General features: G+C 45.8%; 2 protein-coding genes across 2 annotated transcripts; both read right to left on the bottom strand.

The window, feature by feature from the left end:
• Nucleotides 1–1,172: 1,172 nt before the first annotated feature.
• Nucleotides 1,173–12,791, bottom strand: LOC308046401 (interleukin-9 receptor-like; the record flags this gene model as incomplete). Its single annotated transcript, XM_080354190.1, has 9 exons — nucleotides 1,173–1,747; nucleotides 2,234–2,318; nucleotides 3,359–3,473; nucleotides 3,714–3,888; nucleotides 4,216–4,352; nucleotides 5,038–5,231; nucleotides 6,269–6,377; nucleotides 6,763–6,853; nucleotides 12,699–12,791. 9 exons carry the CDS (start codon nucleotides 12,789–12,791, stop codon nucleotides 1,196–1,198), a joined length of 1,551 nt encoding a protein of 516 aa, XP_080210316.1. The 3' UTR covers nucleotides 1,173–1,195.
• Nucleotides 12,792–16,433: 3,642 nt separating this feature from the next.
• On the bottom strand, nucleotides 16,434–26,883 carry IL21R (interleukin 21 receptor; the record flags this gene model as incomplete). The annotated part of the gene is made up of 8 exons (XM_080354158.1): nucleotides 16,434–17,345; nucleotides 20,301–20,382; nucleotides 21,210–21,303; nucleotides 22,433–22,610; nucleotides 23,002–23,153; nucleotides 23,276–23,472; nucleotides 24,096–24,201; nucleotides 26,829–26,883. The coding sequence occupies 8 exons, from the start codon at nucleotides 26,881–26,883 to the stop codon at nucleotides 16,434–16,436; spliced, it is 1,776 nt and encodes a 591-aa protein (XP_080210284.1).
• Nucleotides 26,884–27,114: the final 231 nt, after the last annotated feature.

Below are 27,114 nucleotides of genomic sequence, written 5' to 3'. Positions count from 1 at the left end.
CCTCATTCTGTTACTGCTTCTCTCCCAGCTGGAAACTTCCAACTCTAGTTCTCTGGCTCAGCACAAGTGTTTGGGAAGGGTGTCTTGATCTACTTTGGTACTTATAACTGAAAATTTTCTTTGCGTTGTCAAAACTACTCAGTGCTAACAGTCACCCGACAGACAAGGGAAGCACTCCCAAAGAGAGGGAATGAACGTGTCATCATATACACGTGTGCAGATGCACATGTGCATACCGCAGTGTGGTTGCTAAAACTGTTGAGCCCTTTTAAACTAGGAGATGTAGCTAAGACTCCAGGAACCTGCTTGGTGGGTAATCAACCATGCACAGGATTTTCTGTGTCTAGGGCAGAAATTAAACCTCCAGAGATTCAGCTCAGGCTGTACTCATTGAGCAGACAGGCGAAGGACTTGTCAGTTCTTCAGAAATAATAAAGGCCCTGGAGAGGCAGTGGGCCTGGCCTGTTTTATGAATAAATAAACCTCATTTGGGCTATTCTTGCTTTTTGCCTTTCCCCATTAGATCAGGCCAGCCACTTAACCTTGGAATAAATTTTTGTTAAAACCAATGCAGTGCATGGGCCCAGTTACTGCAAAATAAAAAGTTACAGCCATTCAGATTAATAAAGAACAAGGCCCACTGCCTGATTATCTTTAAATAATACAATTATAAATTCTGATGAAATCAGGAACCATTTGAAGTCATCAGTATCATATTAAGAAGCAACTTACCCTCTTTAGCAAAAACCATTTATCCTGGTTTTATGAAGAATCACACATAGTTTTACAATAATTACGGAGTGTAAATCATGCTTCAGCACATTGCAAATATTGTTGCTTCTGAAAGGCACGAAATTCCAACAGTTCTTCCTGTGGAAAAACAGCAGGTCTGCTGCTGCTTCCTCAGGCTGGGGGTTGCTGGACTGCTGCTGCTGCCAGGAGGTTAATTCGGGGGGGGACATGGCCACGCGTCTCCGGAGACAGAGAAGTTGCTGCTGGTGAGTCTTGCATGCCTGTAGGGGTGGCATTTGCTGGCCGGAGGAGTTGATCACAATCTTCTTTTGAAGTACAGAAATCAAGGGTTTTCCTAAAATTCATACATGTTTGTAATTGTCTGCACAGTCACCATTTAAACCACTTGGGAGGACGGTGTTGCAGGTGAGGACAACACAAAGACCTTTGCAGGCAGTATTCTTCAGGGAAGGTCACTTTGATCATCCTGATGTTTGACAAAACTATTGCTGTTGGAGAGCTTCAGTAGTTCAGCAGGAATCGAACCTTCTGGAGTATCATTGTCACATAAGGTGCAATAGTCACTGCTGCCGAAGGACACATTTGCTATCTCCAAAGAGTCCTGAAGCATAAGGATATCACCCTTTTTGTGCTGTGCGTGAGCGGGATCGTTCCTTCCCATGCTATGGCTCTCAAGGTTGGCTTTAATCATTTCAGAGGCTTCCAGGCTAGCTGTATCATCCGTATGGTTTTGTGCGAGCAATAGTCCCAGACTCACTTCTATCTCTTCTGTTTTTACATACCTGCTGGGGAGATACTGCTGGTTTGGACCCGAGGCAAATACAAAGTTTTCTTCTGTAGCAACCAGATTTGTGCTTTCCACAGGTTTGAAACAGATCTGGGAAATCAGTTCTTGGGTGTTTAGATCAGAAAATCCGTCTGCAGTCACTTTGTTTGAGCTCCTGGCCCCTTCTCGTCTGAGTTGCCAACAAGCCTCATTAGGTCTAACCCAGTCCTAGTGAAAAGATCAATAAGTTCAGGACATTTTGCTTAGAGGTGGAATTTGCAAAATAGCTGTTCTTTCTATATGACTTTGGCATAATAATCTACAGGTTTAGTGCAAATCTACTGGGCAAAATTAGAGTAGTAGAGAATCTAACTGCCAATTTCACAAGACATTTTCAAGATTTCACCTCCAGAATATACTGCAAGCAGCTTGTATTGCTTTGGCTTTGCAAAGACAGGGTGCACCTCTCACGTTCAGCATGGACAGGGAGTGAGTGACTGGAGGGGGTTTATTTCTAAGGAGACAGAAGCCGGACAGAAGTTCTAGTGCTGTAGCTTGTACATGGAGGCAGAAAACCAAGAAACTATGAACTCTCAGGAAGATCAGGACCATGTGTCAGTAGCTCTGCTCAGGAGCTGGAATGATTAATCCCATAAAAAAAAATCCCCCCCATGAAGTGTGGGTGATAAGAAAGAAATTCAACTTACTTCTTACCTTAAAATCCCCATTGTGCAAATTATAGAGTGGCTGAAAATAAGCAGCTGGTGTAGGAATGTTAAAGCAGGAGAGGCTTTTTGCCCTGAAGTGAGAAAACAACACGAAAAAAAAAGACAATTTTTCTGTATTCTGTCTCGATGATATAGCACACTGATTAGATGAAAGCCACACACTTATGTTAGAAAGATTGCTCAAGAAGCCCATTTCACATAGTTTCTGACATCTCATGCAATTGTTTGTCTGCCTCCTGTGCATGCATTGAATGTTTCTAGCCTGAAGCACAGTCTTAAAAGTTTCTGAGGAATGCTATATGCTGCAAACTCAATTCTAGCCTGTTACTCATTATATGCACTAAAGCTATTTATGCGTTTGTTTAGCAACTTATTTGATCTACCCCACTGTTTCTAGAAGTGCTTTAGAGTTCTAGTTTCATTACATTTAGACAGAGAAATTCTGCCAGACATCCTAGTCCCTGTATTAGGGTCTATCCTGTAAAAATATTTTATCATATGGCCACTATGTATTCTGTTTCTCTAAGAGTGACATGTATATGGAGGCAGAAAATGAAGAGGGAGATTTACCTTTGCTCAGCCAGTAAAAAAAAATGCAGAGAATGGTTGAACCAAGGTTCTAGAGACACTTTTTTCTCTGTACAACTTGGTCCCAGACCCTAAGAAACACTGAATCTGAGTCAGTGTAGTTTGCCTACATTGTTATATTACATACTGACTACTGCCAGGTATGTCACAAGTAGCTTAACACTGATATCAGTTTAATCACCTGTATAGATTGCTGTGACTTGCACTTTTAATTTATCTACACGAAACTCAACAAAAAATTTCCATGGGTTTAAATTTATTTGACTCCAAGAGATGCTCGACCTTGAGTTTTAGCTGAGTTTGGGTACCACAAAGGCACTTTGGTCTCCTTAAGGATTGTGTAGTGGCTCATAAACTATCATCAGCCAAGGAAAATGTCATGTCCCAAGACTGTCAAAACAGCTTTTGAAAATGATTGAGCCTGTGCAGCAGAAACAGGAAGCAAAAGTGATATGAGGACACTTGATTTACCCTCTTCAGGCTGTAAAGATCAAGCAAAACTGAATGAAAAAGTGTAACATACCTTGAAGAAAGCTTGCAGTTCCAAAATAAATAGAGTAGCACGCCGAAACTCAGAGGAATGAACAAGAACTGCATAGTTCTGGTATTTAGGATCTTTTCAGGCAGTTTTGGTACATCTAGTAAAAGAATCAGCACCAAAAATAATTGATAAAAAGTCTGGAAGTCAAGACAGAATCCCAAATAACCAAGCCATGCAAATGAATCAGGTTGCTAAAGACCTCAAGGAAAGTGATTTAGCTGTGAAATCTTGAAGGAAGCTGGTTCTGATTTGAAAATCTTCATTTTACCACGTATCTTCCCTTTTTTGGAACATGGACATGAAAAGGCATGAAATAAGGTGAAAACAACACTTGTACCTGCTCTTCGAAACACTGTTGTCTGGCTCCACTCACTCCACTGACTGTGGTACGAATCCTCCTCTTCAGAAATCTTGCAGCGGACTCGTGCGATGTAAGCAACGCCACGGCGAAGCTCTGCGGCTTCAATTTCTATCTGTGGCAGTGAGCTGGGTGACGTCTTGTTCAATGCAATCTGTGAAATATTACAAAGAATTTATTAACAAGGCTGGGTAAAAGGATGGTCTTTTAAATACTCTTCCCACCCTGCTTTTTTTTTTTTTTCCCAAATTCTCTTTTCTTGGGTGCAAGAAGTGGTCCTGCATGATGACGGATGACTTCTGAACGCAGGGTTTGCAAGTAGAAGATTCATTGATACTCAGTATTTATGTTTTATGTCAAATCTTTCAGCCTTGATGCGAGAAACCAGAAAGGCCAACGGGAAGCGGTCAGCAGCCACAGGGCCCCGAGTTGAGTGGCCATTGCGCCTCGAGAGCAAGGCACGTGCGCCTCATCCCGTTACCTCCCAGGACAGGCCGGACTCCTTATACTGCAACTCATATTGAAGAATTTCAGCAAGGTACCAAGGCACACTCCACCATATGTGACACTTGCTGGCAGTGGTGTTGCTCTGGATGTTCAAAGGTGGATCAAGTTTTACTGCAAATAGAGAAGTAGATGTTTTCACAATATTTGGGACATAAACACCATAGGAGATGCATGATAGTAGGCTGACTAAAGTCCTGGAAGATAAAGCTGGGTCTAAAGAGTGATACTAAGAACAGCAGTAGACCTATTTAGCTTACAGGGCAGGTCAGAACAGCTACAGAACTCACATAAATTAGTCCCTGGGGATAGTCCTGCAAGCAAAGAACCACTCTGAATGTCACATTATGCTCTTCCAAGATACCGCTAAGAGACAGACTCTGAGATTTCGGATACTAGAGCATTTATTTGAAGTACCAGGTCATGGGATGTTGAATTAGATCCATGACTTTAATTCCGCATTACTTCATTTCTTAAGAAAGAAAACCAACCATAGATGCAATCCAATTGCATATTATCCATGGCACAAGAAAACATGATGCAGATGAGAAGTGTACTTGAAAGGTGCTCCAGCGCCCCGGCCCTCTCTGAAGTCCTGGACAAGTCAGAATGGAGAGACACTGGGCCTGCATTCTTACTGATGGAGCCCACTCGGTGTGCTCTCCAGGGTGGGCACTCTGCCTTGTTTCCATTGTTTTCACTTGTTGTCTTTGAGATGCCCTTTGCTAGACAGCATATCAGGCCCACCCTGAGCTGCTGGGCAGAGCCTCAGCCCACAGCTGCCCTGCTTCATACTTACTGTGCTTGCAGGGATTGTACTCTGGGAAGATAATGTACGTGTGATTACGTCCAAAGAAGTTGCCTTGGAGAGAGACTCTATAGCCGTCTGTCTCCAGGATCTGGCTGGCTAAGTGGATAGTGCAGTGGTACCGATTCTGCGTGCTGTCTCTGGCAGTCAGTTTGCAGCTGGCGTTGTGGCCCTTTGACCAGAGGCTAGAAGAATAAGGTGGCTGAAAGTTTCTTTTAAGGCATAGGGTTAAGTGCTTTCCAGTTGATGAAAGATGGGTGGCAGCTTTGCACAGCACCACATTCTGTACATTAAAGCCTCTTTCACCATGAACAATATTCAATCTCAATATTCAGAAGCTTCAGCACAGCGTAACAGAATGAATGACAGAAAACATAATATTGGGGAAGTAGCTCCAAAGTACAGTCTTCTATTAAATAATTATCTAACGCATCCATTTATTAGCAAATTTTTCAAGTTGCATTTGACTCCACAATAAACTGGGATACCACAATTCATCAGCTTGGCATTTTTTCATAGATCTAAAATCCAGTGTCTTTAAGAATTAGGCTGTTCTTAACCTTACAGAATAGATGAGGCATCTAATGTCAGCATGGCTTACCCTCATATAATAGTTCACTAGTGATGGGTACTCAAGGCAATGTTATGACACCATCTAAGCACATTCATCTCAAATTAGCGTATCATAATGCTTATTAACCTATCACCTAGTGAACTATTCACCTGATTTCTTCTGTTAGAAGAAAAAATATTCACATAATATTCTAAGTCTGTTATTAAAGCTCACTGGACTTTCAAAATAATTTTGTGTATATACGTATTTACTAATTTAGCTTAAACCACTAAGGTTTTCATTCCTAGGTAACGTGACAGGAAGGGACTGGAAATGGATGATGCAGCTTCACGTGGGACGGGCTCTGGAGGTCCCCAGGTCTCGGGGAGCAGGGCTGGGACAGGACAGCTCTCTGCTCTGAGTCCCCTGCCGGAATCACAGAGGGGACAGTGGGCAAATGGGCCACCCTGAGCTGTCTGTGCCCAACCCCTGCTGCACCCCGAGGCCACGGGCCCACAAAAGGGTGCAAAGGGAGCAGCTTCCGAAGCTGCCAGGTGTGGGGCGATGGGGCGGCAGAGCTGGCCGTGCCACAGCCCTCCTGCTGCAGGAGCAAAGCCCGCGCTGGGCCCGTCCCCATCCCCTGCCCGGGCTGCCATGTGCAGCTCTTACTTGGTGAAATGAAGGTGGAAAGGTCCATGGCCCACGGGCTCCTCCGTCACCCACGTGCAGCTCACAGCAGTCACATAGTTATTCAGGCAGCTCAGGCTGCCGGGGAACTCTGCGGGGAAGGAGACCAGAGCTGCGTTTGTGTGTCACCTGATGAAGCCTTGCGTGGTGTATCAAATGCATCACTTGCTAGTGCTTTCTTTACTGACACCTCATCTATCCTTCCTCACGATGCTCTTCCTCTCTTGTACCACACTTCCCTGCATGAGGTGCGTGTAAGATCTCAGGGCAGGGACCTTGGGCAGTGGTGATGTTTTTTGCTGCTGCCCAGCTTGTCCAGTATGTGCTCAGTTCCCTGGGCACTGCCAGCTATACTGGTTCTTGGGAAAGGGCAGTCACTGGATCTTGCCTTGCACACTTTAAGGTCCATGAATGAGAAATGAGCACATGCACATGCTTCTCTTACCACAGTGGACCTGCTCAATGTCCCCTCTTACCTCTCCCCCTTCCTCCAGCACAGAGCAGCACAGCAGCGATGCACAGCTGGAGGCCCAGCCGCCACGCATCTCCTCCCATTCCAGACAGGATCTGAAATACAACGCTTGTTAGGAGCAGTTTTGTCAGTATTTGTACCAGCAGGTTGAAGCTTTAGCTACACGCCCCTGCCAGTCCTGACACAGGCTGACCTTGGCTCTGCCAGAAAGAGCACCAACTCAACCATATCATTCCTTACATAGGAACTGTTCTTCTCATGACTGTAAATAGTACTTTGCATAGGAATCTAAAGCACTAGCTGCCTGAAAGGAAATCTTTAATTCCTGCCATTTGATCAGGAGCAAGGGAGTGTTCCATCTTTCCTTCTTCCTGCATTTTTGGCATCTGGTTTATGACAATTTAAGAGCAGAAGAGACCTACAGTGGGTTGGAACAAATGTTCATGTTTCCCTGTATCCTGTTTCCCACAGTAACCAAAAAGAGATGCTTAGAGAAAATCGTGGCAATAGAGGAAGCGTAGATGTTCTTAGAATACTTAGGGCCAAGACATTACCCCAGTTTACTGAAGGTTTGTGTAAGGATATTTGAAGTGTATCTTCTGCAATATGGAACACTGTCTCTCTACAAGGTTATGCTGGACTTGTCTCTTTCTTTTTTGACCAGAAATTCTATCCTGTGAATTCTTTCACAGAATCACAGCCTGGTTGGGGTTGCAGGGCCCTCTGTAGATCCCCAGCCCAAGCCCTGCTAGCGCAGGGTCACCAGAGCAGATCACACAGGGTCATGTCCAGGTGCATTTGAGTGTCTCCAGAGGAGACTCCACACCCGCTCTGGGCAGCTTGGTCCAGGCTCTGGCACCTCACAGTAAAGAAGTTTCTCCTCATGTTCAGATGGACCCTCCTGTGTTTCAGTCTGTGCCCGTTGCCCCTCACCCTCTCACTGGGCACCACTGAACAGAGTCTGGTCCACCCTCTGACACCCAGCTCATACCAAATGGGTATAGCCTGGCTACAGAATAAGTTGGTTTCCAACCAACAAAGGGTCTGAAGTAGTCTTGAACAGGAGTGAGAAAGAGCCTACACTTTGCAAGGATTGTGATATTTCAATAATTAGGATTGTTTTACTGAAGGGATTAAATGATCTGATGGCTACAGTAGCAGGAGCTGCACTCCCTGACCAAGAGTATCCTGTCAGTCCGGATTTCACAAGCTGGACAGCAGCATCCACAGATCAACCTCTTTCCCGTAATTATGCTTGTTTACAGCATCCCTTTTCTGAATTAAATACTAAAATAATATTTTTGTAAATATCCTGTTTTGCTGCAGACCTTCTTCAGAGTGGGGGTTGTCGAAAGGAAGTGTCACCATTAGCTGATTTGAGCTGAGGGAGGCATGAAGTCTCCTGCTTATCATCCTAATCAGGGTTGCATACGATCCCTGTGATAAATACAGTAAGACTGACTAAATATGAAATAGAGAGAGCTGCATTAAGTAGAATTATACATATGCTTACAAGAACTTGTTCAGGCACACAAACAAACATAGGTCAGAATAACTAAACCAGGACAGAATATTTCCAGGTAATTGCTACTAATTTGATAAAAACACCCACCCCTACTCCCTGCAAGTTCTTCGTTCAGTTCTGCAATGTTTGAAACATGACAGACATTTCCTGGTTCTCTAGCTCACCTGGAAACAAATACAGCATGTTTAAATACAAAATTGTGTGTTAAAAGCCATGAATGTTAGTCCTAAGTAGGTCACGGAACATTGAATTCTGAAAGGCTTATCAGAAAATGATTTGGGGAAACAGCACATACCCAGCTGAAGGAGATCCTGCAGTAGATTAATGCAATTAGAGGAGCTAACACAGTCTGCGAATGCATATCGCTTAAAAGAAATGTTACTGCAGCTACATGTAGCGCTTTAACACCATTATAATTTAATTTCTTCTGTTGGGATCCACACGTTAAATGAAAAGTTGCTGAAAATATGAAAATACTTCTGAAAAGGGCAATAAGAATGATTTAATCCTGGATAACCTTCCTCAGAAATAAACAACTGAAGACCGACTAAATTTATTTAACTTAACCAAAGGAAAGGCTAAGTAGTAATTTCACACCAGCCATAAGTATCTAACATGAGAAGATTTCAGGTAGGAGAAAATTCTTTTTAAAAATTTTCTTTAATCTAATAGGGAAAGATGGAAAGAAGCCAGTAGTTGGACACTGAAGGTGGATACAGTCAGACAGAAACAACGTGCAGCATTTGTACAAAGGAGAACTACCTTTATTGCTGGAACCTCTTGCATAAACACATGATCCACAACTTGTAGTCTGTAAATCTTGGCTAGGTATCTTAAAAAAAAGAATCCTTAACTCAGAAGGAAGTCATGAATGGACTTAGTTATAATTGTCTGTCCTACAGTGATAGCACTCTTGCTCTCCTCTTAACATCAGCAACCCTCAGCCGTGCAAAGGTAAACCTATAGTACATCCTGAAGACCTGTTCACAAACAGGCCCTATCCCTTCTGCCCACTTCTTATCACTTCTGCCAGGCACTTCCTACTTATGAAGAAAGGAAATAATTGAACGTTATGTAGTGTTCAGGGGAAATACCAATGCAAATGACTTTAATGAGGTCATTTGAGTAATGTCTGCTGATGCTTGCAATGGATTTGGCTTTGCAGGAAAATAGCTGCAAGCTTTGCTACAATGCTAGAGGTGCTCTGATGCCTTTTCTCACCTTTCATACTCACTGTGCTTCCCACCTGGTTCAAGTCACTCAGCTGTGGGAAAAGAATTGCCATATTACCCTGGGGCAGTTAGAGCCGATGACAGCCCGGCTTGACCACAGGTGAAGTGTCTTGGCAAGTCCCAGAAGAAAATTACTGCTTGGGTGTAATTCTCTTTGTCTTATGTAGGTGAATATGAAGCATTTGATAGGCCATGTAGCAAAATGGACATGGTCAATTCAAACCTCAGCCTCTCTTGATGCTAGACAGCAGACAGCCACAGAATGGTACAAATGAGGCAAGTACAAAAGCACTTTTCAATTTCAGTGAGAATGGATGGGGGAAAGGATTCTTGGTGACGTAGCAGGCACTCATAATTCTTTCCAGTGATCATCATCTCTGAATGCTGCTGGTTCTTTCTGCAGCAGGAGGAAAGCAAGAAGCTGATAATCAAGCCAGGAACCAAGTAGAAACCAATAAGGTGCCAGCACCACTGCAAGGCAACATCTCGTTGGCATGCCCTACGTCCAGTACCAGCAGCAAGGGCACTACTACAGCAGCTGGGGCACTGGAGGACAAATCAACCTCCCAGCCAGGCTGCTTGGTGCTTTTTTTTGATCTAATTTCCAGTTTCTATAGCACTGCTGAGTTGTGGGTGAAGGCAGAAAAGCCCTGTGAGAACTGTAGTTATGGGAGGTGTCAGAGAAAGGGAGAAGAACCACATTTGCTTTGCAGGAAAGAAAGAGACCAAATGTCTGAGAAAAAGCCCTGAAATGATGCACCAGATATGTTGCCACCAATCCAGGTGTTGGTTCAGCACCAGAAGCTGGCTAGTGACCTGAAGTTCCAAAGTGGTCCCAAGCTGGTTGCAATGGTGTTTCCAACCTTTCTGTGTGTTTCCGGGCAGAGATGTTCTGCCTGTTATCTGCTCAAGGGAAATGAGGCCATGCAGCTATGCCTTTCCCTTCCCCTCCTGTGGTTCCATCAGCTGCCTCCATTTCCCAAATGTAATTTCAAGTAATTTTAACCTAAATTTGTACAATACATATTTTTCAAATGCTCTCCACTGCTTATCAACAGAAAGACAGGTGATCGACTGTTATTGCTATATCTGTTTGTATTACTATAAATCCATATTCAAAGCTCTGGCTAACCCCTACATTGTGTAGGGCTAACCCCTACATTGTGTAGAACACAATTAAAAGATGGCTTTTGTTTTCAAGAATTTATAGAGTAAAATAAATTAGTTAATAAAAAACATTGAGAGGGAAAGTAATACAAGAAGGTGGCAGCACAATCTCAGCATGTGGCTAGCCTAGGTGTCATCTGAGTTTTAGCAACCTGGCAAAGCAGAGCATTAAGGAGAGACTTGAAGAATTATATTGAAGTAGCTCAAAAGTATTGTCTGCAGCACCTTCAATGTGTAAGCAGTAGCACAGAGGAAGGTTGGGAGGAGTTGATTTGATGATCTAGGGCGAGGTGGAAGCTGGCATCGTAAAGTTGACTTCTTGATATGGAAGTGAGAGATGACAAGAGGACGAGGACAGGCTGTCAGTGACTTGGAAAGTGGGGATAAGAAGCTTATGTTGGAGGTGATAGAGAAAGGCGTATAGAAGAATTGTGTGGAGAAATGTAAAGAGTTCAAAATGACAGACACAAACCCCAGGCCTTTGCATCTCTCGCCTTGGGATGACTGCAAGTGAGACAAGATGAGCGTTACAAAGGTCAAATAAACCATTAAATTCAATTGTCATACAAGAATATAATAAAGGATTTCATGTGGAGGTGTGTGCATAAGATTCTTCAACGTGCTTGAGTACCTTTTGATACATGTAGGGATACTATATGCCAGCCCACAGCAGACAGCCAGGACTCCTGGGTTCTATCCCACCTCTGCCATCAGCTTTATGTAGAGTAGATTGTTTTGTCAGTGCAGTTTTTCTTGTTGCAGCTCACTCGTATGGTCTGCTGTGCTCACCTATATCTTAGAGGAGGTCAGAAGCTTTAGGTTCTGATCTGTGGTGACTCTGAGCTGTCCCCAAACAGGCTCTGCTGCTCTCCCTCCCATGGCAAGGCACAATGAGTGGTGCACAGCAGAGCGGGCTCAGCACACCTAGACCCTTCAACACTGTTTCCTTTCCTTACATCTTAGCAATTAGTCATAAATGACCTTCTGTCCCTTGGCCATAATGCCTTCCTTTGCTTCAGTCTCTTCCAGAGGCAGCACCAACAGGCACTAAAGGCAGGCAGGACACCAACTCGCGCCTATGAAGTAAAACAGGGATGGGCAGCAGCGTGTCTGTGCCGATGTGCACATCCCTCCAGCCATGGTCAGCCCAAAGTGCACATTCTCCAAAACGATCCATTGTGCTACTAAGTGTGATTGTTTATCACGGGCACTCCTTCAGTCATCGCTGCTTACAAGAAAATATTTGGCCGGTCCTTTAAGAAAAAATTAATTATAGATTATCTTCCTCCTGAGTATCTAGGACTCTAAGCACATGTCTGACAAAAGCACATCAAGTGCACAGACTAGAATCATATGATCAGCAAGAGAACTGCTGGAGAATAAAGAAGTAGCAGGATTTCCTCATCCACACAGATGGTCGGAGAGAACCCCATATAACTGGTCTTTTTCTCCCTTTTTCTCCCTTATGCCACAATCTGATGCTCACTAACAGCTATGTACTTTCAGATTTGACAAACTTGGATCCCAGAGGGCAAAAAAAAGCTGCTGCAAAGGATGACTACTGCAGTAAAGCAGTATTCATACACACACATATATACATGCACATATGTATATATATATATATACACGCACATATGTGTATATATATACACATACACATTTTAAAAAGGCATATTTTTGTCTGCAAAGTCCCAAACACTGAGGGCTATTTTGGTTGGATTCATTTACATTCATCTGTTTCAGTCAGAGTGGAGTACCTAAAAATCGTTTATTCAAGATGGTGCTTCTTCCCAGCACAATTAACACAATAGTGTGATTTTGTGCTCAGCAAACTAGTAGAACAGAAATGCAAAGACTCTTCTAGTTATTTTATTTTTCTAGGTTTCCAGTATGAGAAATAATATAGAATTCCACATTTAGGTAAAGAAACTATTTTTCAGTATCTTAGCTCAATAAATATGTCCTATTCATTATCTATTAGCATGTTTAGAACAGAAATGTGTTAAACTGTCTTACCAGCTTGAAGGAAATTTCACTTTTCACAGTGCTTCTGTCCCTTGATAGTTTAGGCTGTGTGGTTTGATGATCAGGCGGTAGCAGCAGTGGCATAATAAAGCAGAGTTTACTGTACCCGATTTTAAAGATAATCTCAAGAACCAATAAAAACCTCCTCAGATTATCAGATTGAGTTAAAGTAGCTGCATCTGCGTTTATTCAGTGCAATGGAGAAACTGAGGAATTTCTGTTAAAGGGTTAACATTTAAAGGCTAAGTAATTTGCTGAATGTGAAAGTACTTTTTTGCAAGTTTTATATTAAAAAGGCCGAAAGAAGAGCTCTCTAAGTGACCCACAGCCATTTCCTAGTGCTGTCTGAATGTGGGGTGGGATCTCTGCCCAGCCCTGCTCGATGCCCCGGCCCCCCGCGCTGCCCATCCCGTGGCTGCGCTGAGCTCACCGGGGCCGCTCAGGACACAACCAGTCCCTGCGCAGACCTGGGCTGCAGAGGGAACACATCTTCCCACGTCCAGCTGCAGCGGCACCGTCACAGCTGGCATCCATCGGGCCAGATGCGCACACAGGGCTGGTGCCAGAGAAGGGAAGAGAGGAGCAGGCAAAGCACAGACTGAGTAACCGTCTGGCGGAGTTCACAGTCACAATATCACAGTATGTTTGGGATTGGAAGGGACCTCAAAAGATCATCTAGTCCAATCCCCCTGCTGGAGCAGGAACGCCTAGGTGAGGTCACATAGGAACATGTCCAGGTGGGTCTTGAATGTCTCCAGAGAAGGAGACTCCACAACCCCCCTGGGCAGCCTGTTCCAGTGTCTGTCACCCTTACTGAGAAGAAGTTTTTTCTCAAATTTAAGTGGAACCTCTTGTGTTAGGGGCCAAGAGACAGGAAGGCAGGGGCCAGGCAGAAATGGGGACAGACGTTTCCAAATTGGTACTACAGACTAAATTGTGGTGCTTCTTCCAGCACCTGCTTTTGGGCCTTCCCCATCCAGTAATACTCCTGCCAGCTCCCATGAGGCCCCATGGTTACCCATCTAAATGTGTATTGCACTTCTTATAGTTACAACAGTCTTGAACAGGAGCAGAAACAGAAAACATCTCAAATGCAAGCAGCCTTCAGAATGTCATTTAAGCAAAAAACCCCTGCTGCCTCAAATTGTCCAGATGCCTGTAATTCACCTGCTGCAGCAGAACACATCTTGTCTCCTGAACAGACAAATTGTACCCTTGCATCTTCCCAGCCTACTGCCACAGGCCACCATAAAGATACTACAGCTGTATATGACCCACGGCTTTTGCCTTATTCTGCCTACAGGGCAGATAGAAAAACCAGTACAAGAGTTCAGCAGCAGTTTGACTCAAATGGCAAAGCACAAACTTTTCCCAGTTTCCTTTCATATTACTATTTCAAAATACAGAGCAGTGCTTCTGCGGAGCACATCACTGCTCTCTGCAAGTTGCCTTTTTCCATACTTCCCCCATAGCCCAAGCACCACTTGGCCCAAGCACCTCCTGCTCTCCCAAGGTCACTCAGACCCTTCTTCCATGTTTTCTTGGATCTATGTCCCTGATTGTTGTGAATACTGTGCAGGGTTCAACAGACCACAGCCATCCAAGGGCTCTGTCTGCACAGGTGGTGCTGCTGACATCTTATTAACTCATCCCGCTGCTCAGTGCATGACTAACATCACCTTTGCAGGGTAGGGTGAGATCATTTGGTTCCCCAAGCATGGCAGGAGCAGCTAAGCAGGCCTGAACAGTAAAGACCAAAGCAAAGGCAACATTCTGTATCTCTGCCTTCTCTGTACCCTCGAGCACCAGGGTTCCCAGCTTGTTCAACAGCGGGCCCACATTTTCCCTAGTCTTCCTTTTACTGCTGATGTGATAGTGTAACAATAACAGAAACAGCTCTTTCAGCAGTTCTGGGGCCAATGATACTGTCAGAAACAAGCGTGCAGAACTGAGATGTGTTGTAAATGGGCGCTGGAGAGACAGGCAAGTTTCTCTTCCTCCCTTAAGCAGCCTGGGGCCAGTTATCACAGTGCAGTTTCTGAAGTGCTATAGCTGCAAGATGAAACGGCAGAAGACTGTTACGGACCATCAGCAATGCTTCTGCTCAGCACACATTCGCACAGACATAAGCACGGCGCAAGCAGACCTCGCAGGACAGCGCGGGGCAGGCTCACGGGGCTGGCTCGATCCTCTGCTGCCTCGTTCAGGGCGCGCAGGGTGCCTGCAGCGCAGCGGGAGGATGCAGAGCATGCTGAGCTTGCCTCACACGACTGATCACAGAGGATGACAAGGAAAATGGAAAATAAGGAGAGAAGGAACAAAAAAACCTGACAGAGCAGAGCCCAGGAAGCCCCTGAGCTAGGGGTATATTAAAGGAGTAATAACAACATGAGCAAAGCTAAGCCCTGTAGGTTCAAAATCAACATAGCAGAAACCATGGCTGTTCTGAATAATGAAACCAGGGATGCGGTTGCATCGAAAAACTCGCCCAGCACTCACCTGTGAAGGAAAGAGCTTCTCTTCATTACGGTGTTCCCTCTGGTTCAGGGAGCTGTGGGGCTGGCTATAGCCTTGGGTAAGAGGGAAGAAAGTTTATTGGTATCACAGCAACAACATATTATTACCACAAAGGCTCTCTCTGTATAAGATCTTCTGGAGCAAGCAGCACTGGGTTAGTAGCACCATGCCTACATAAGATGCAGGTCTTCACATTCAATATCAGTATCACTATAACTTTTAAAGACAATTATTCTAAACAAAACAGAGATAGAGATGTCAGAGGGAAACATATTCATAGTTACCATGCAAATATCAGTTTAGTGGTTGGCTTTATTAGCTAACAGAAATTGCTCAAACTTCGTGCTACTGACCTGTTAACTGCAGCAGATCAGGTCCAAGACAGAATATAAAATTGCGGGAACATCCAAGTAGGACAGCATTTCTGAAATACCTGCATAGTTCTAAAAGCTACTCAATGTTTCAGTGCTTGGAAAGCGCTGGGAGAGACGCTGATTCTGTCGAAAGCCCTGGTAGCAAGAGTTTGTCTGGAATTAAATGCGTTTTTAAGACTTTTCATTTGCAGACTCTACCTGGAAAGGCAAAACTTTTCTGAAACCTGAGTTGCATTTGGTCTCTTGGACACAGAGTTCTGTGATGATTATATGAGAATTGTTTTTAATCAGACCCATGGACAGGGCTGAGACCTTCTGTAATTAACAAACGATTACAGCTGGATTTAAGAGCCAAAGATGTCAACAGGAAAAGCAACACCGCCTATGTTGTTTGGAAAGGGTAGGGAACTTTAATGTAACAAACACGCTTGCTATGCATTACACTTCCAAGGTTCCATGTACATCCAAACTCTCAAGTCATGCAAAAATATCAGGGAAAATAATTTAAAGTTCTGTACTCTTTATAAGGTCACTGTTAAAAAAATGTGCACATCTACATAAGCTAAAGGGTAATTGTCAAGGTACAGTTGCTTTTTCTGCCATCATAAGGGGGTTTGACCTAGGATGTAAAAAAAACCCAAAACACATCAAGTTTGAGACATTAACAGGATAAGTAGCAGTAGAAATAGGCAAATATTTCTATGGACCTTACAGTTTTCAGTTGTATGCAACAGAGCTTACACAAAGCGAACTTTGTTTCTCATCCGAATTTGAACACTTTGCTCGTAGCACAGTATAGAAAAGGCCCTACACTCTGCAAGGCAACATCAAGCCCTCAGTTGGTCTGCGTCCCATCGGCAGGGCTGTCAGAGCGACAGGAGACCCACTGCTTCACGTAGCTCCGTGGAAATTCACCCCCCTCCTGCTCAAGAGGGATGGACCCACAGTTGCTCTGACTGTTTTGCTCAAATTCACAGTCTACTGGACTCCCACAGTCTGAGTCCACAAAGCCACTGTCAATAGTGTCCAAGTCTACGCAGATCATTGGGTAACTGTCACCAGGCATTGCAATGTGAGGGAAGAAGTCATAGGAGCCTTCACTGTAGGAAACACTTTCACCATCAGGAGAAGGTAGAGAACCTGGGTTTTCCAAATCCCACTGATCAGGCTGCAAGCAAAGTGCTTCTAGGATGCTCCCTATCCCTCCTTCCAAAGCCCTTTCTACTTGCTGGTGGGCAGGGACACTTGTACTCCTTGGGTGGTCAGTGGACACAGAACCTGAAGCAAGTATTTTGTCCTGTGTGCTCAGGTCCGCCAGATGCAAGTCACCGAGTATCTTTGTATCTTCATCATCAATGTTAACCTTGGGGTAACCAGTTTCTCCAGCACTATCCTCCTCGCTGGTACGCTCATGTCCCTTGTACACACGGTTGCAGTTGCACTGACAGTCACAAGGTGTAAACTCACCAGCCACGGTCACAGTATCAATGGACAAATGCCCGTACGACTGGTCTGGAGTCCCAGCGCTGCCGTTCACACTGGACAGCAGGGACTGGCTGTCCTGGCCCGGGGCAGTCAGGCAGGACACACAGGGCTTGCAGGGCGGATCTTTCCTCAGCTCACGCAGCTCCTCCCGTGAGGTGCTGGTAGAAGGATGTGCGGTGTAAACTTCTAGGACTTCTGGAAGGACTATTCCCCAGTCAAAGAAATCAAGGGTCATTTTCATATGGGATGCACCAACCCACTTCTGCATAAAAGGACATACAGGGAAAGACAGAGGTTAATATCATCAGGTCTGAGGTTTCGCAGAAATTACCAGAGTTCTTATGCTTTTAGAGGCAAAGTCAAACCCTAAAAACCATTGACTTCTTCAAAATAGCAGGGTATGAGATGCTGTTACTACCAAACATGCAGCTGCTGGAGAACTGAGTCAAATAATTGAAGCCATCAGCTCTGAGAAGCTTGCATGGCTTCGCAGTTTTCTCTGTGGTGCGAAGAATGTCACTGCCTACGGCAGCATTCCTTTATGCATCAGCCAGAGGTCCTGACCCAAACCACCATGTCTTCCCAACTGCATCCTGGACACTGCTCCTCTCAGCAAAGACGGTCATCTTCTCCCCTTGTGCACTGCCCCTGGGCCCCCAGCCTGGTCTCTCTCAGTAACAAGAAGGAAGCAGCGGTAGGCAATGGATGGGACCTCAGACAGCTGCAGCAACAACCTGTTGTGGACAATGCTTACTCACAATTATGGAGTGCCACACATTGAATCTTGCCCTTCTGGATCACCATTAGTACTACGTTCTGCCCTGTGCCACACATTATCTCTAGATCACAAGCTCCTTGCTTTCAGTCACACCTGCAAGTAAAGGCACCTCTGGGTTTCTCTGATCTAAGGACAAAGTAAAAGTTTCTGTTCTTTTTGGAGAAGTCACTGAATCAGACAGGTCACAGCAAACTTTCGGCACGTGCCACTAGTGAATGCCAGTAAGTCCTAAAGGATTCTGCAGTCCTGTGGCTGGGTGCATCACAAACTCCAGACTTGGTTCTGCCCCCTGTCTGACACCTGCCTAATGGCTGAGCTGTGTCAAGGCTCTTTAAGCGCACCACCTTCTACTGTGTTTGAAATAGGTAACAGCGCTGAGCTTCATAAACACTGTGAAGGCTTCCAAGAGTGCTGCATGAGAGCTCGTTGTTGCCGCAGCTGTCAGACTGCCTTAATCGTATCAGCCTCTTGTCCCAAACTGCACTCCATGTAACTAGACGTGAGCATAATATTTGGGAAGAGAACAGCTTGACACATCCTATTACCCTGTGACACAGAGCATGGAAAAATCTTAACGACAGCACCAAGCACCAAGTCTATTTTAATTTATTTTTAACCTAAGCTACAAAGAGCTTATTATTAAAGCTGTAATGGACAGAAAAGCACCTAAGCTGCAAAAAGCTATTTGAAGAAACAGCAGGAAAGCCCTTTCTTAGAACTGAACAGGCAGAGTATTTCCTATTCGCTGTTGACGTTTCTTTGCAAATTCTCACCCAACATGAATCTAAGGCCCCATGTACACACAAGAGTAAGCAATGTTCCTCTGCTTTCCCTTCTTTTTTTCTGTCTTAACTTTTCCTCTAACATTTGCACTACTTCCTACCCAACCCAGGACTGTTGCTTGCAGAGCATTACTATTGTAGGCTGCTGATCATTATTCACAGACATGACCTAACCACTTGCTTTGATGCAGGCAGAGTGGAGTTGAATGAGCCCTAACATCAAATGGTTTCTTGGTAGCCAAAAGTGACAAGTCTGTTCACATGCTAGTGATGTCACCACATCCTCTTGTAACCCCTTGCCTGCGCATCTTGTGCTGTGGCCATGCGGGCAACTGCTGCTTTAATCTGCAAATTTATTAAGAAGCAACTCAGCTTTGGCAACTGAGGCTCATTCCCTTCCCAGCAGCACCAAACAGCCTAACCAGAAACTAGTAAGAACGTAGTTCGCACAGCACGCCATGGCTTCACCCCACAAGGAGCACAGCTCTCAGCACACAGGGAGCTTTCACTTCCACTGTGAGCACCAGGAATTCCCACGCTGGGTCCCACCTGGTCCTGGTTCCTTTCCCTGAGAGCAACCAGGGCCACCTGCCCCGCAGGAGGGTGCCCGCAGCCCTGTGGTGCAGACAGAGGAAGCTGTAATAGGGCTGAAAGAGGAAGGCAGGAAGGAAGTGAGACGGTCACTGCAGGCTTCGGCTTGAGCGGCACCCATACAGAGTGCTTGCTAATCTAATTGCAGACCTCAGCCATGCAGCAGTGGGAAAGGACATGAAGATCATTAGGGCCCAGCTGGTGTCCCTCTCCCAGAGGGTGTAAGAAAAGGCAGAAAACACAAAGCAGACACTGAAGTGTCTCTGATCAGTGCTACAGTAACAACAGGAACTTGTTCAGAAAGGGGTAGTGGTGGCTGAACTCACATGCCACCACTTTTACAGTTTGATAATGACATAGCGAGTTATTTCACAGCTTAATACAACCATTATTTATGGATGCTCAATGTTCTTTTACTTTTGCACCCTGAGAACTCCAGAAAACTGCAGCCTTTGGAAGCCATTTTGTCACATGAACAACTGAGGCTGGTGTTCAATGGGACAAGAATTTAGGAGGGCTATGCAGAGTTACTCAAAGACACTTCCTTCCTTTGTACTATCACACAGCTGTTCTTTGTCCACAAAGCTCTAGCCATCCTACCAGGATGATGTGCAGAGGTATTGCCTCTATGATTGACTCAGAGAGAGCTACAACGCTTAATGTTGGGCTTGTGTCACTGTGGAGGCTGCAGCGGGAGATCTGGCTCTACAATGAAGTCTGCTCCATGGCCTTGATGGCAACACTGCACTGGAGCTTTGGAAAAATCTCAGTTACTGTCCCAGGATATCTTTATCTGCTCCCTTCAGGTTCCCAGGCTTCACAGATCACTTTTGAGCTCAGCTCACCCACTGAGGCAGCACCTACAGGGAATAAGCAGCATAAGTGTGACATAAAGGCCTTCGTGGCACAGCATAGACACTGCAGAGATCTGATCCTTACATCTGGAGCTGTTTGGCATTCTCTTGAGATAGATTCCCCCTCCCTCTGCCCTAATGAGAATCCCTTGCCCAGGATAGCATGATGGGCTTTATCATGTGCTCCACTTGTTTCTGTAGCCCATTTATACCTTGAAATCTCCATTATGCACCTGGTAAAGAGGTTTGAAAAAGGCAGCAGGGTCTGGGATGCAAACCATCTTCTTCCACAAGCTGGAAGAGAAAAGAGAAAGGCTTTGGAGTACAGCACACATTACAGGTGCAAAGCAAGGTGTCTCCAGATCCAGTTCAAGCAATGGAAATCACCTGCCCAGCCTCACTGGCCTCACACGTTGGCAAGGGGCTGAGGATCCAAGGATGCCTTGTGCTGTCAGAGCCATCTAATGGCCTTTCTCGTGAGCCTCAGGGCTTGTGCACACAATGCTGACACTAAGGAAAGAGGTTCCGATTTTTTTCCTTCCTGGAACAGCACCAAGTGCTGGAAATGCATCTTCCCCTAGCTAGGCTGGCTTGTGATCTGCACCCGTGGGCCAGAACTCTGCCCTGGGCACTGTGTCTGTGACCGAGGGCTGTGCCAGCCCTGTTGCTGCACCAGCCCAGCTCCCTCCTCTGTGGCGCTGTGTGCCACATCCCTCTGCAAGGGGACACAACCCTCCAAAGAGCAGAGAGGCTCCCAGCTAGCACTGAGGAGCCTGTGTCAGCTTTGGAAAGGGGCAAGACAGCCCTGGCTACAGCTCCCATCTGGCAATGGCAGAGCACAGACAAGGACCAGGAGAGCAGCCTGGGACACTGGGTCGCCCCTGCTTAGTCCCCATGTGCCATTGCCATGTCCCAACCAGCTGAACGGCAGCAGAGCCCCAGAGAAAAGCAAGGTGCTCTTGGAAGTGCACCCGCTGGAGACCATACTTTGCTGGCCCTCACAGCCCCATAGCTGTGTCCATGCATGGATATAAAAGATGCAAAAATGGCTGCATGCAAATGCCCCATCTTTAGAAAAACATAATAGGAACATTTACTCCAGCTTCCTGAAGCATTCTTACCTCTTCTGTTTGGCCAGAAAGGTTGTGATTGAAGCAGCGATTGCCACGACAACACCAAACAGCAGCAGCCATCCCATGCCTGCTGTCTGTGTCTCTGCTAGAGAAAGAGACAGGGTCATTCAGACTCCTTGCATTTCTACAGTGAAGAGACACTCTCAGTTTCTACCCCAGACTTTCTCTTAGGGACACTGAGGCTGTCCCCTGGGGTCTAGCACTCCAGACATGAGGTCTGAGTGAGGATGCTCAGAGCAGACTGCATCAATTAAAGGAGCAACACATCAGCTGCCCCATGGCCTGGCTGCACCACCGACCGAGAGCTAACATGCTTGGGGCAGGGCAGCTCCCTGCTACCAAGACTCCTCCTGGTTTAGGGACACCTCCACAGGTGATCCATGAAGTGAAAAGAGAGGGCAGCTGGCCAGAGACATGAAGAAAAGGTGTTGACTGGATGAGTGCTTGTTGGCTGCTCTCAGGCTGTGATGGAGAGGAGCATCTTTGAGACCCAGGGCTCAGATAACCCTTAGCAAATGGAGCCTGCTGCCACAGCACCTTGCAATACCTCAGTTCGAGCCGCAGATCAGTGAGAGCAGGGAAGCTCAGCACATGCTGCCAACATTGACCACAGGCATCCTGCCCTGCTCTATTTGAACAAAGGTTCCCCATTTTTGTAGCCTGTGTTCCACCATGACAAGCACCAGTGTACTTCTGAGCATGGGGTACTGTGCACACCCTGTGGAGCGGAAGTGGTGGCTACCAAATGAAACAGCCATGCCCAGCATAACCAGACATCGGAGTCTGGACACAGAACTTAGGCCTGAGTGCAGGATCCCCTCTCCTCTCAGCCAAGGGGCTGCTAAGCCTCTGTTGTGGAGACATCTCTGCTCATCTCCCCGATTTTTGAAAGCTGCAAGCAGGGTCATGGACATTTGGAAAGGAAGCTGGAGGCAGCACTGCTGCTGCAGCACCCAAAGCTACCGCCAGTCCCACCAACCCTCCTCCCACAGCCGTGCTGTCAGGTGGGCTTTTCAGCACAGCGATAATGTCAGTACAGACAGCACACACCAGCCCAAGCCTGGGGTGCAAGTAATCAGTCAGCGAGCCAAACATGCCTGTCTTCACTAGGCTATTTAGAACTTGTTCTAATTAACTAGGTTTGATTAGTGTTCTGGACGCATTCTAACATTGGACCAACTGGAAGGGCAAGGAGAGCTGGTAGTACATACCAGGAGGGCTGGTTTTCAGCATTAGTGGAAGACTCCATTCACTCCAAAATCCATGGTAGCCTGTGTCTTCTCGTGGTCTGGCCCTCACTTGGAACTCGTACTCAGTGTTCGGCTGGAGTTCCTGTGGCAGGATCACCAGCATCCGTTTATCTTCATGGACAGCTTTAGTCTTTTGAGTCTGTGAATGATTAAACACCAAACACTTGGGACTGGAGTGACTGCTCCCACCTCCCCCTGCCTGCTGCACAGCGAGGAGCCCGGCAAAGCAACCTCCTCTGCTTTCATGTTGTTTTGCAAGGCCATGCTCTGGCTGCTCAGTAGCTGCAGGGGGGATCCTCCCATGCAGAAGCATATGAACCACCAGCCTTCCCCACAGGGTCTAGTACTTCTCAAACAGCTTCTGCTTCTTGATTCTTGTTTTAGTTTTGCCAGTTTTCAGTCCAGACAAGCAAACACACCTTTTCTAAACCATGAAAAACCTTCTTCCACACCAGCACTTCTGTCCTGGTTGTGCTGGCCTCCTGTTTGCTGGCACATCCTACTTGATGGTAAACTGACATTTCACTTACCTCCCAGGTGTCAGTCCTTCTCTTATATCGCAGCTCATACTCCAGCTCCTCATTCAAAAAGTAGAAAGGCGAGTTCTGGTAGATGGTTTCCCAAGAAATATTGTACCCGTCTGAGAAGACAGCGGTCAGATTGAATGGAGGCTGTGGTTTGACTGGAAGACAGGATGGTGTTACCCTTCACAACATGACTGCATACCAGAGGTGGCCCAGACTATCCTAGCAGATACACATAAGCTGAGACAATATTTATCAAATCCACCATTTTTGTACTTACTGTTCTCTGCCATATAAAAGCCTTTGGAAATCATGTGCTGCCTATTAGCCGTCTCTGTAACATCCACCTGGACTTTGAAATCTGCCAGGAGTTCAGTCATGTCCACAGTGCACATGTATTGTGTGTGGCTGGCGTTCCTGGACAACTGCAGAAGACTGCAAGCAGCCACAGTATCTTCTGGATCTTCCTCAGGAACCCTAAAACCATCAAAACAAGCAAACAAGTCCATGTCTACCACTTGCTGTAGCTGGACTAATCTGTCACTGAACCACCAGGCATAGAAATTAATAAAAGAAAAAAAGGCAGCATGTTCAAATGAAAATTTGTATTTGAAATTTGACAGTTTTTTTCCCCTCCATTTTATTTGCTCAGCTTAGCATCTTTAAGAGAAGTGGGAAAGTGATGCTGAAGTGTTTGTGGAGAGGAAAGGTGCTCACAGGACTGCATCCACTTCCCTGCTGGGGCAGAACAGCAGCCACCCGGGGCCTGAATGTCATGAGCCCTGCAAGCACTCACAAGTGACAGTCACTGTTAACAGCAGCAGGCACGGTATTCTCAGGGCAGCAGAGAAAACAACACTGAGGAAGCCAGAGTCAGTGTAGCAATCAGCAGCAAGCAGCCAGTCAGGGGACACAGAACCAGGGATCCTCTGCCAGGGCAGAAGCCAGTTGATAACTGGAGTGTGCAGGACCAAGTGAAAACCAGCACAGGAGCAATAACAGGAATTCCACCCAAGGAAGAGGACAGAAGGACACCGCTGTGCTATGGCCATGTTAGAAGTTCCAGCTGACTGCACTTTGCTCATCCTGCTGAGACGCACCATGTTGCGGTGAGGTTGTACGAACTGGCACCCAAGTCATTTCTCAGGATACAGGACAGGGTCTGTACATAGTCCACAAAGCAGGTGAGGTTTTCACGCTGCATAGCTGTAGGTTTGGAAGGAGAAAACAGAATATCAATGTCCTTGATGAAACAGGCAGAACTTTTATCAACATACACCTCTCAGGGCTGGATCTGAAGGGAACGGGCCACTCTGTGCCAGCCTCCCCAGGAGCCTCCAGTCTTGGAGCACAAGATGCATTCCACCTCTGCAGGGAGGCAAGCCATTGCCAGAAAGATAAGCGTCAAAAATCTATTAAAATGCTGTGGCAGCAAATGGCATACCAAAATACCAGGAAATGACCAAATTGTGACAGAATTTTCAAACATATCACTGTCCCCTCTTATATAGTCCCTATAGCCATGACATATTATTTCTGCAAGAGTCTCAGTTTACATAGCACATAAAAGAGGCATGATTACCCAATCAGAAACAGCAGCATATTCAAACACTTTAATTATATCACTTCCTAAATTGAGTACTGTTCTTTGCTGGTCTAACTTTTGTTTTACGACATCTACATAGCGCTTAGTACATTTTAAAAAAGTGTTATTTTACTAATTCTTTCTTTACCATTCTCTCCACTTACTATTTTCTACAGCTTGGTATCTGCAGCATCAATACTTTTGCCACACTGGCCCCTCACTGGCACAAACAATGCGCAAACAATGACTATTCATCTGTTACATGTACAGTATCACCTCTTTTTGATGGGAATAAAATTTTCATCATCTAGAGGAAGATCTCAAGGTTGTTATATCCATCCTTAAATCAAGCATTGATCCTCCCCATCCACCAGAACAGCCCCTGGCCTAATGGGAACATGTTACTTCACATCCATCAGGCACCAAACCCCGCAATGCGAGTTCACCTCCCTTGGTTGTTCTGGTTAGAGAAGCTGCACTCCCTGCTTCCCCTCCGCCCTTTGAACATGCTTTGTGTGCTGAAGAGCTGTTGGCACAAGATGAAAGCAGGCCTGCGTGATACGCTCCACAACCACAGCGCCTGGTTTTACAGTTGGAGAGAATGCCATGAGCAGAGAACGATCAACGCAGGCCACGTGTGCACTGATGGACCAGAAACATGTTCCCCCCGTGGATCAAACGACAGCCCTCAATAACTTGTCTCTGCATTTACAGTAACAATGCACAGCAGGCATGTCCAGTGGAGGGTGCAGCCTAATTTTAAGCCAGAGTAAGCTCAAAGGAAGATAAAGTCCAACTTCTCCCACTGACTTCACTCATCACAAGCGTTCCTTCCCAGTCACACTTCTCTCCCCACAGGGGCTCTAGGCGGCACTCAGATTATGTACAAGACCCCCCTCAAAGCATCAGGATGGCAACAGAAGAAATTTGGGGATGCTTGTGGCAGACTGGTCCCAAGGGTGTACGCATGCTCTATTAAACTGTCCGTGATTCAAATTATGTGGTTGTCACTTCGTTTCATTTTGACTTGTTCATTTCACGCTGACTTTGAAATTTTGGTCTAGAATTTCCATTAAGTTTTAACTTTTCATTTTGAGCCCTCAACAGGCTCTTCTGAGGGCCCTGGTACAGGCGCTGTTTGTTCCAGAGTCCTGGACAACATAATCTCCCTTAGCCTAACTTTACTCTCCTACAAAAATGCGGTTATAAACCTCTTGCTTTCCTTAAAGAGGGCAGCAAGTATGAATAAGATAATAAGCATGGTTAATTAGCATTTTTCTATGCTATTATGTTAATCAATCAAATGGACTACTATTCCTAGGTAGCAGCAAAATTAAGAAGAGGACAGCTTTATACTGAGAAGGGAATAATTCATAAACCCAGTTATATCTAGGATTAATTGTCCATCCTTGGCAGCTTCAGAAACAAAAATCAAATACTTTTAACAGCAAGATCTAGTTGGGTCCAAACTGAATTTAGTACAGAGTAATTCCTTGGCTTGTGTTACACAAGATTCAGACCAGACATCACAATGGCTCTGTATGGCAGGAAGCTATAACTATGAATTAATCTTTTCTGCTAACTGAGGTTTGGAGCTGGTCCAATGCTCTGCCTAGAAGCAGCAGGCAAGATGCTAAACTTGCACCTCTGTTCCCTGCAGGCACTGTTGTCGCTGCCTTTTTCTGTCCAGCTGACCTGTTCAGAAAGTCAGCTCTGAGTCAGCTGGAGCTCAGACAGTGGGTTTGAACCAGCAAGAAAGCGGGGTGACTGCATAGGGCAGTCCTGAGCCAAGCAGCTCAGACCAGGAGGGGTTTATTCCTCTGTACCAGCTGGCCTGCCAGCAGCGGCCATAAGCCCTGGGGATATCCTGCGGTCTTGGCCACCAGAACCTGTCCTATTGCAAAGGTTTTTTTGAGGGAGGGGAAATCCTATCCTGATGTCAACAGGAGACATTTCAATGCAAGGCAGGCACTACGTCTGCCCTCTCCCAGCGGCACTGCTCCTGGAGGGGTGTGCAGTCCAGCTGAGCTCTGCCCAGTCAGGCACCTTCTCCTTCTGTCTGTGCTCCACTGCCTGAAGAGCCTCTTCCATAGCTTGTTATCCCATGGAACATCCTCCCTGGCGCCCTATATTCACCTGCTGTTCCACGACAACCCTGTGCCATGTGCATCTCAGCAGAGCCCGTGTCAATAACCACCAAGATAAATCCTATGGGTACACAGCCCGGAAGAGATATCTCGGAACTTACTGTACTGTAATAAAAGGAAGAAGGAAATACTCTGGAGCCACAGTTTGTTCCTCATGTTGGTTCTGACTGGATGTTCTGGGAAAACAAACAAACAAGAAAACCTCATCAACCAATTAAAAGTTCAGCTCAGCCATTTACTCATATGTTGAAAATTGAGGTGGAATTAATCTTGCTTTCATTTAAATGTCTGAAATTAAAGTTCCTAATTTGAGCAAGTCACCTCAGCTCTCCTGGATGTGTCTGCTCCATGGGCTAAGGGGGGATGACCCACAGCCCTGCCCACAAG

Source organism: Nesoenas mayeri (genome assembly GCF_963082525.1).
Source record: "Nesoenas mayeri genome assembly, chromosome: 15".
Lineage (NCBI taxonomy): Eukaryota > Metazoa > Chordata > Aves > Columbiformes > Columbidae > Nesoenas > Nesoenas mayeri.
Note: the sequence above shows the minus strand (reverse complement) of the source record. Positions and strands in the feature narration are given on the sequence as shown.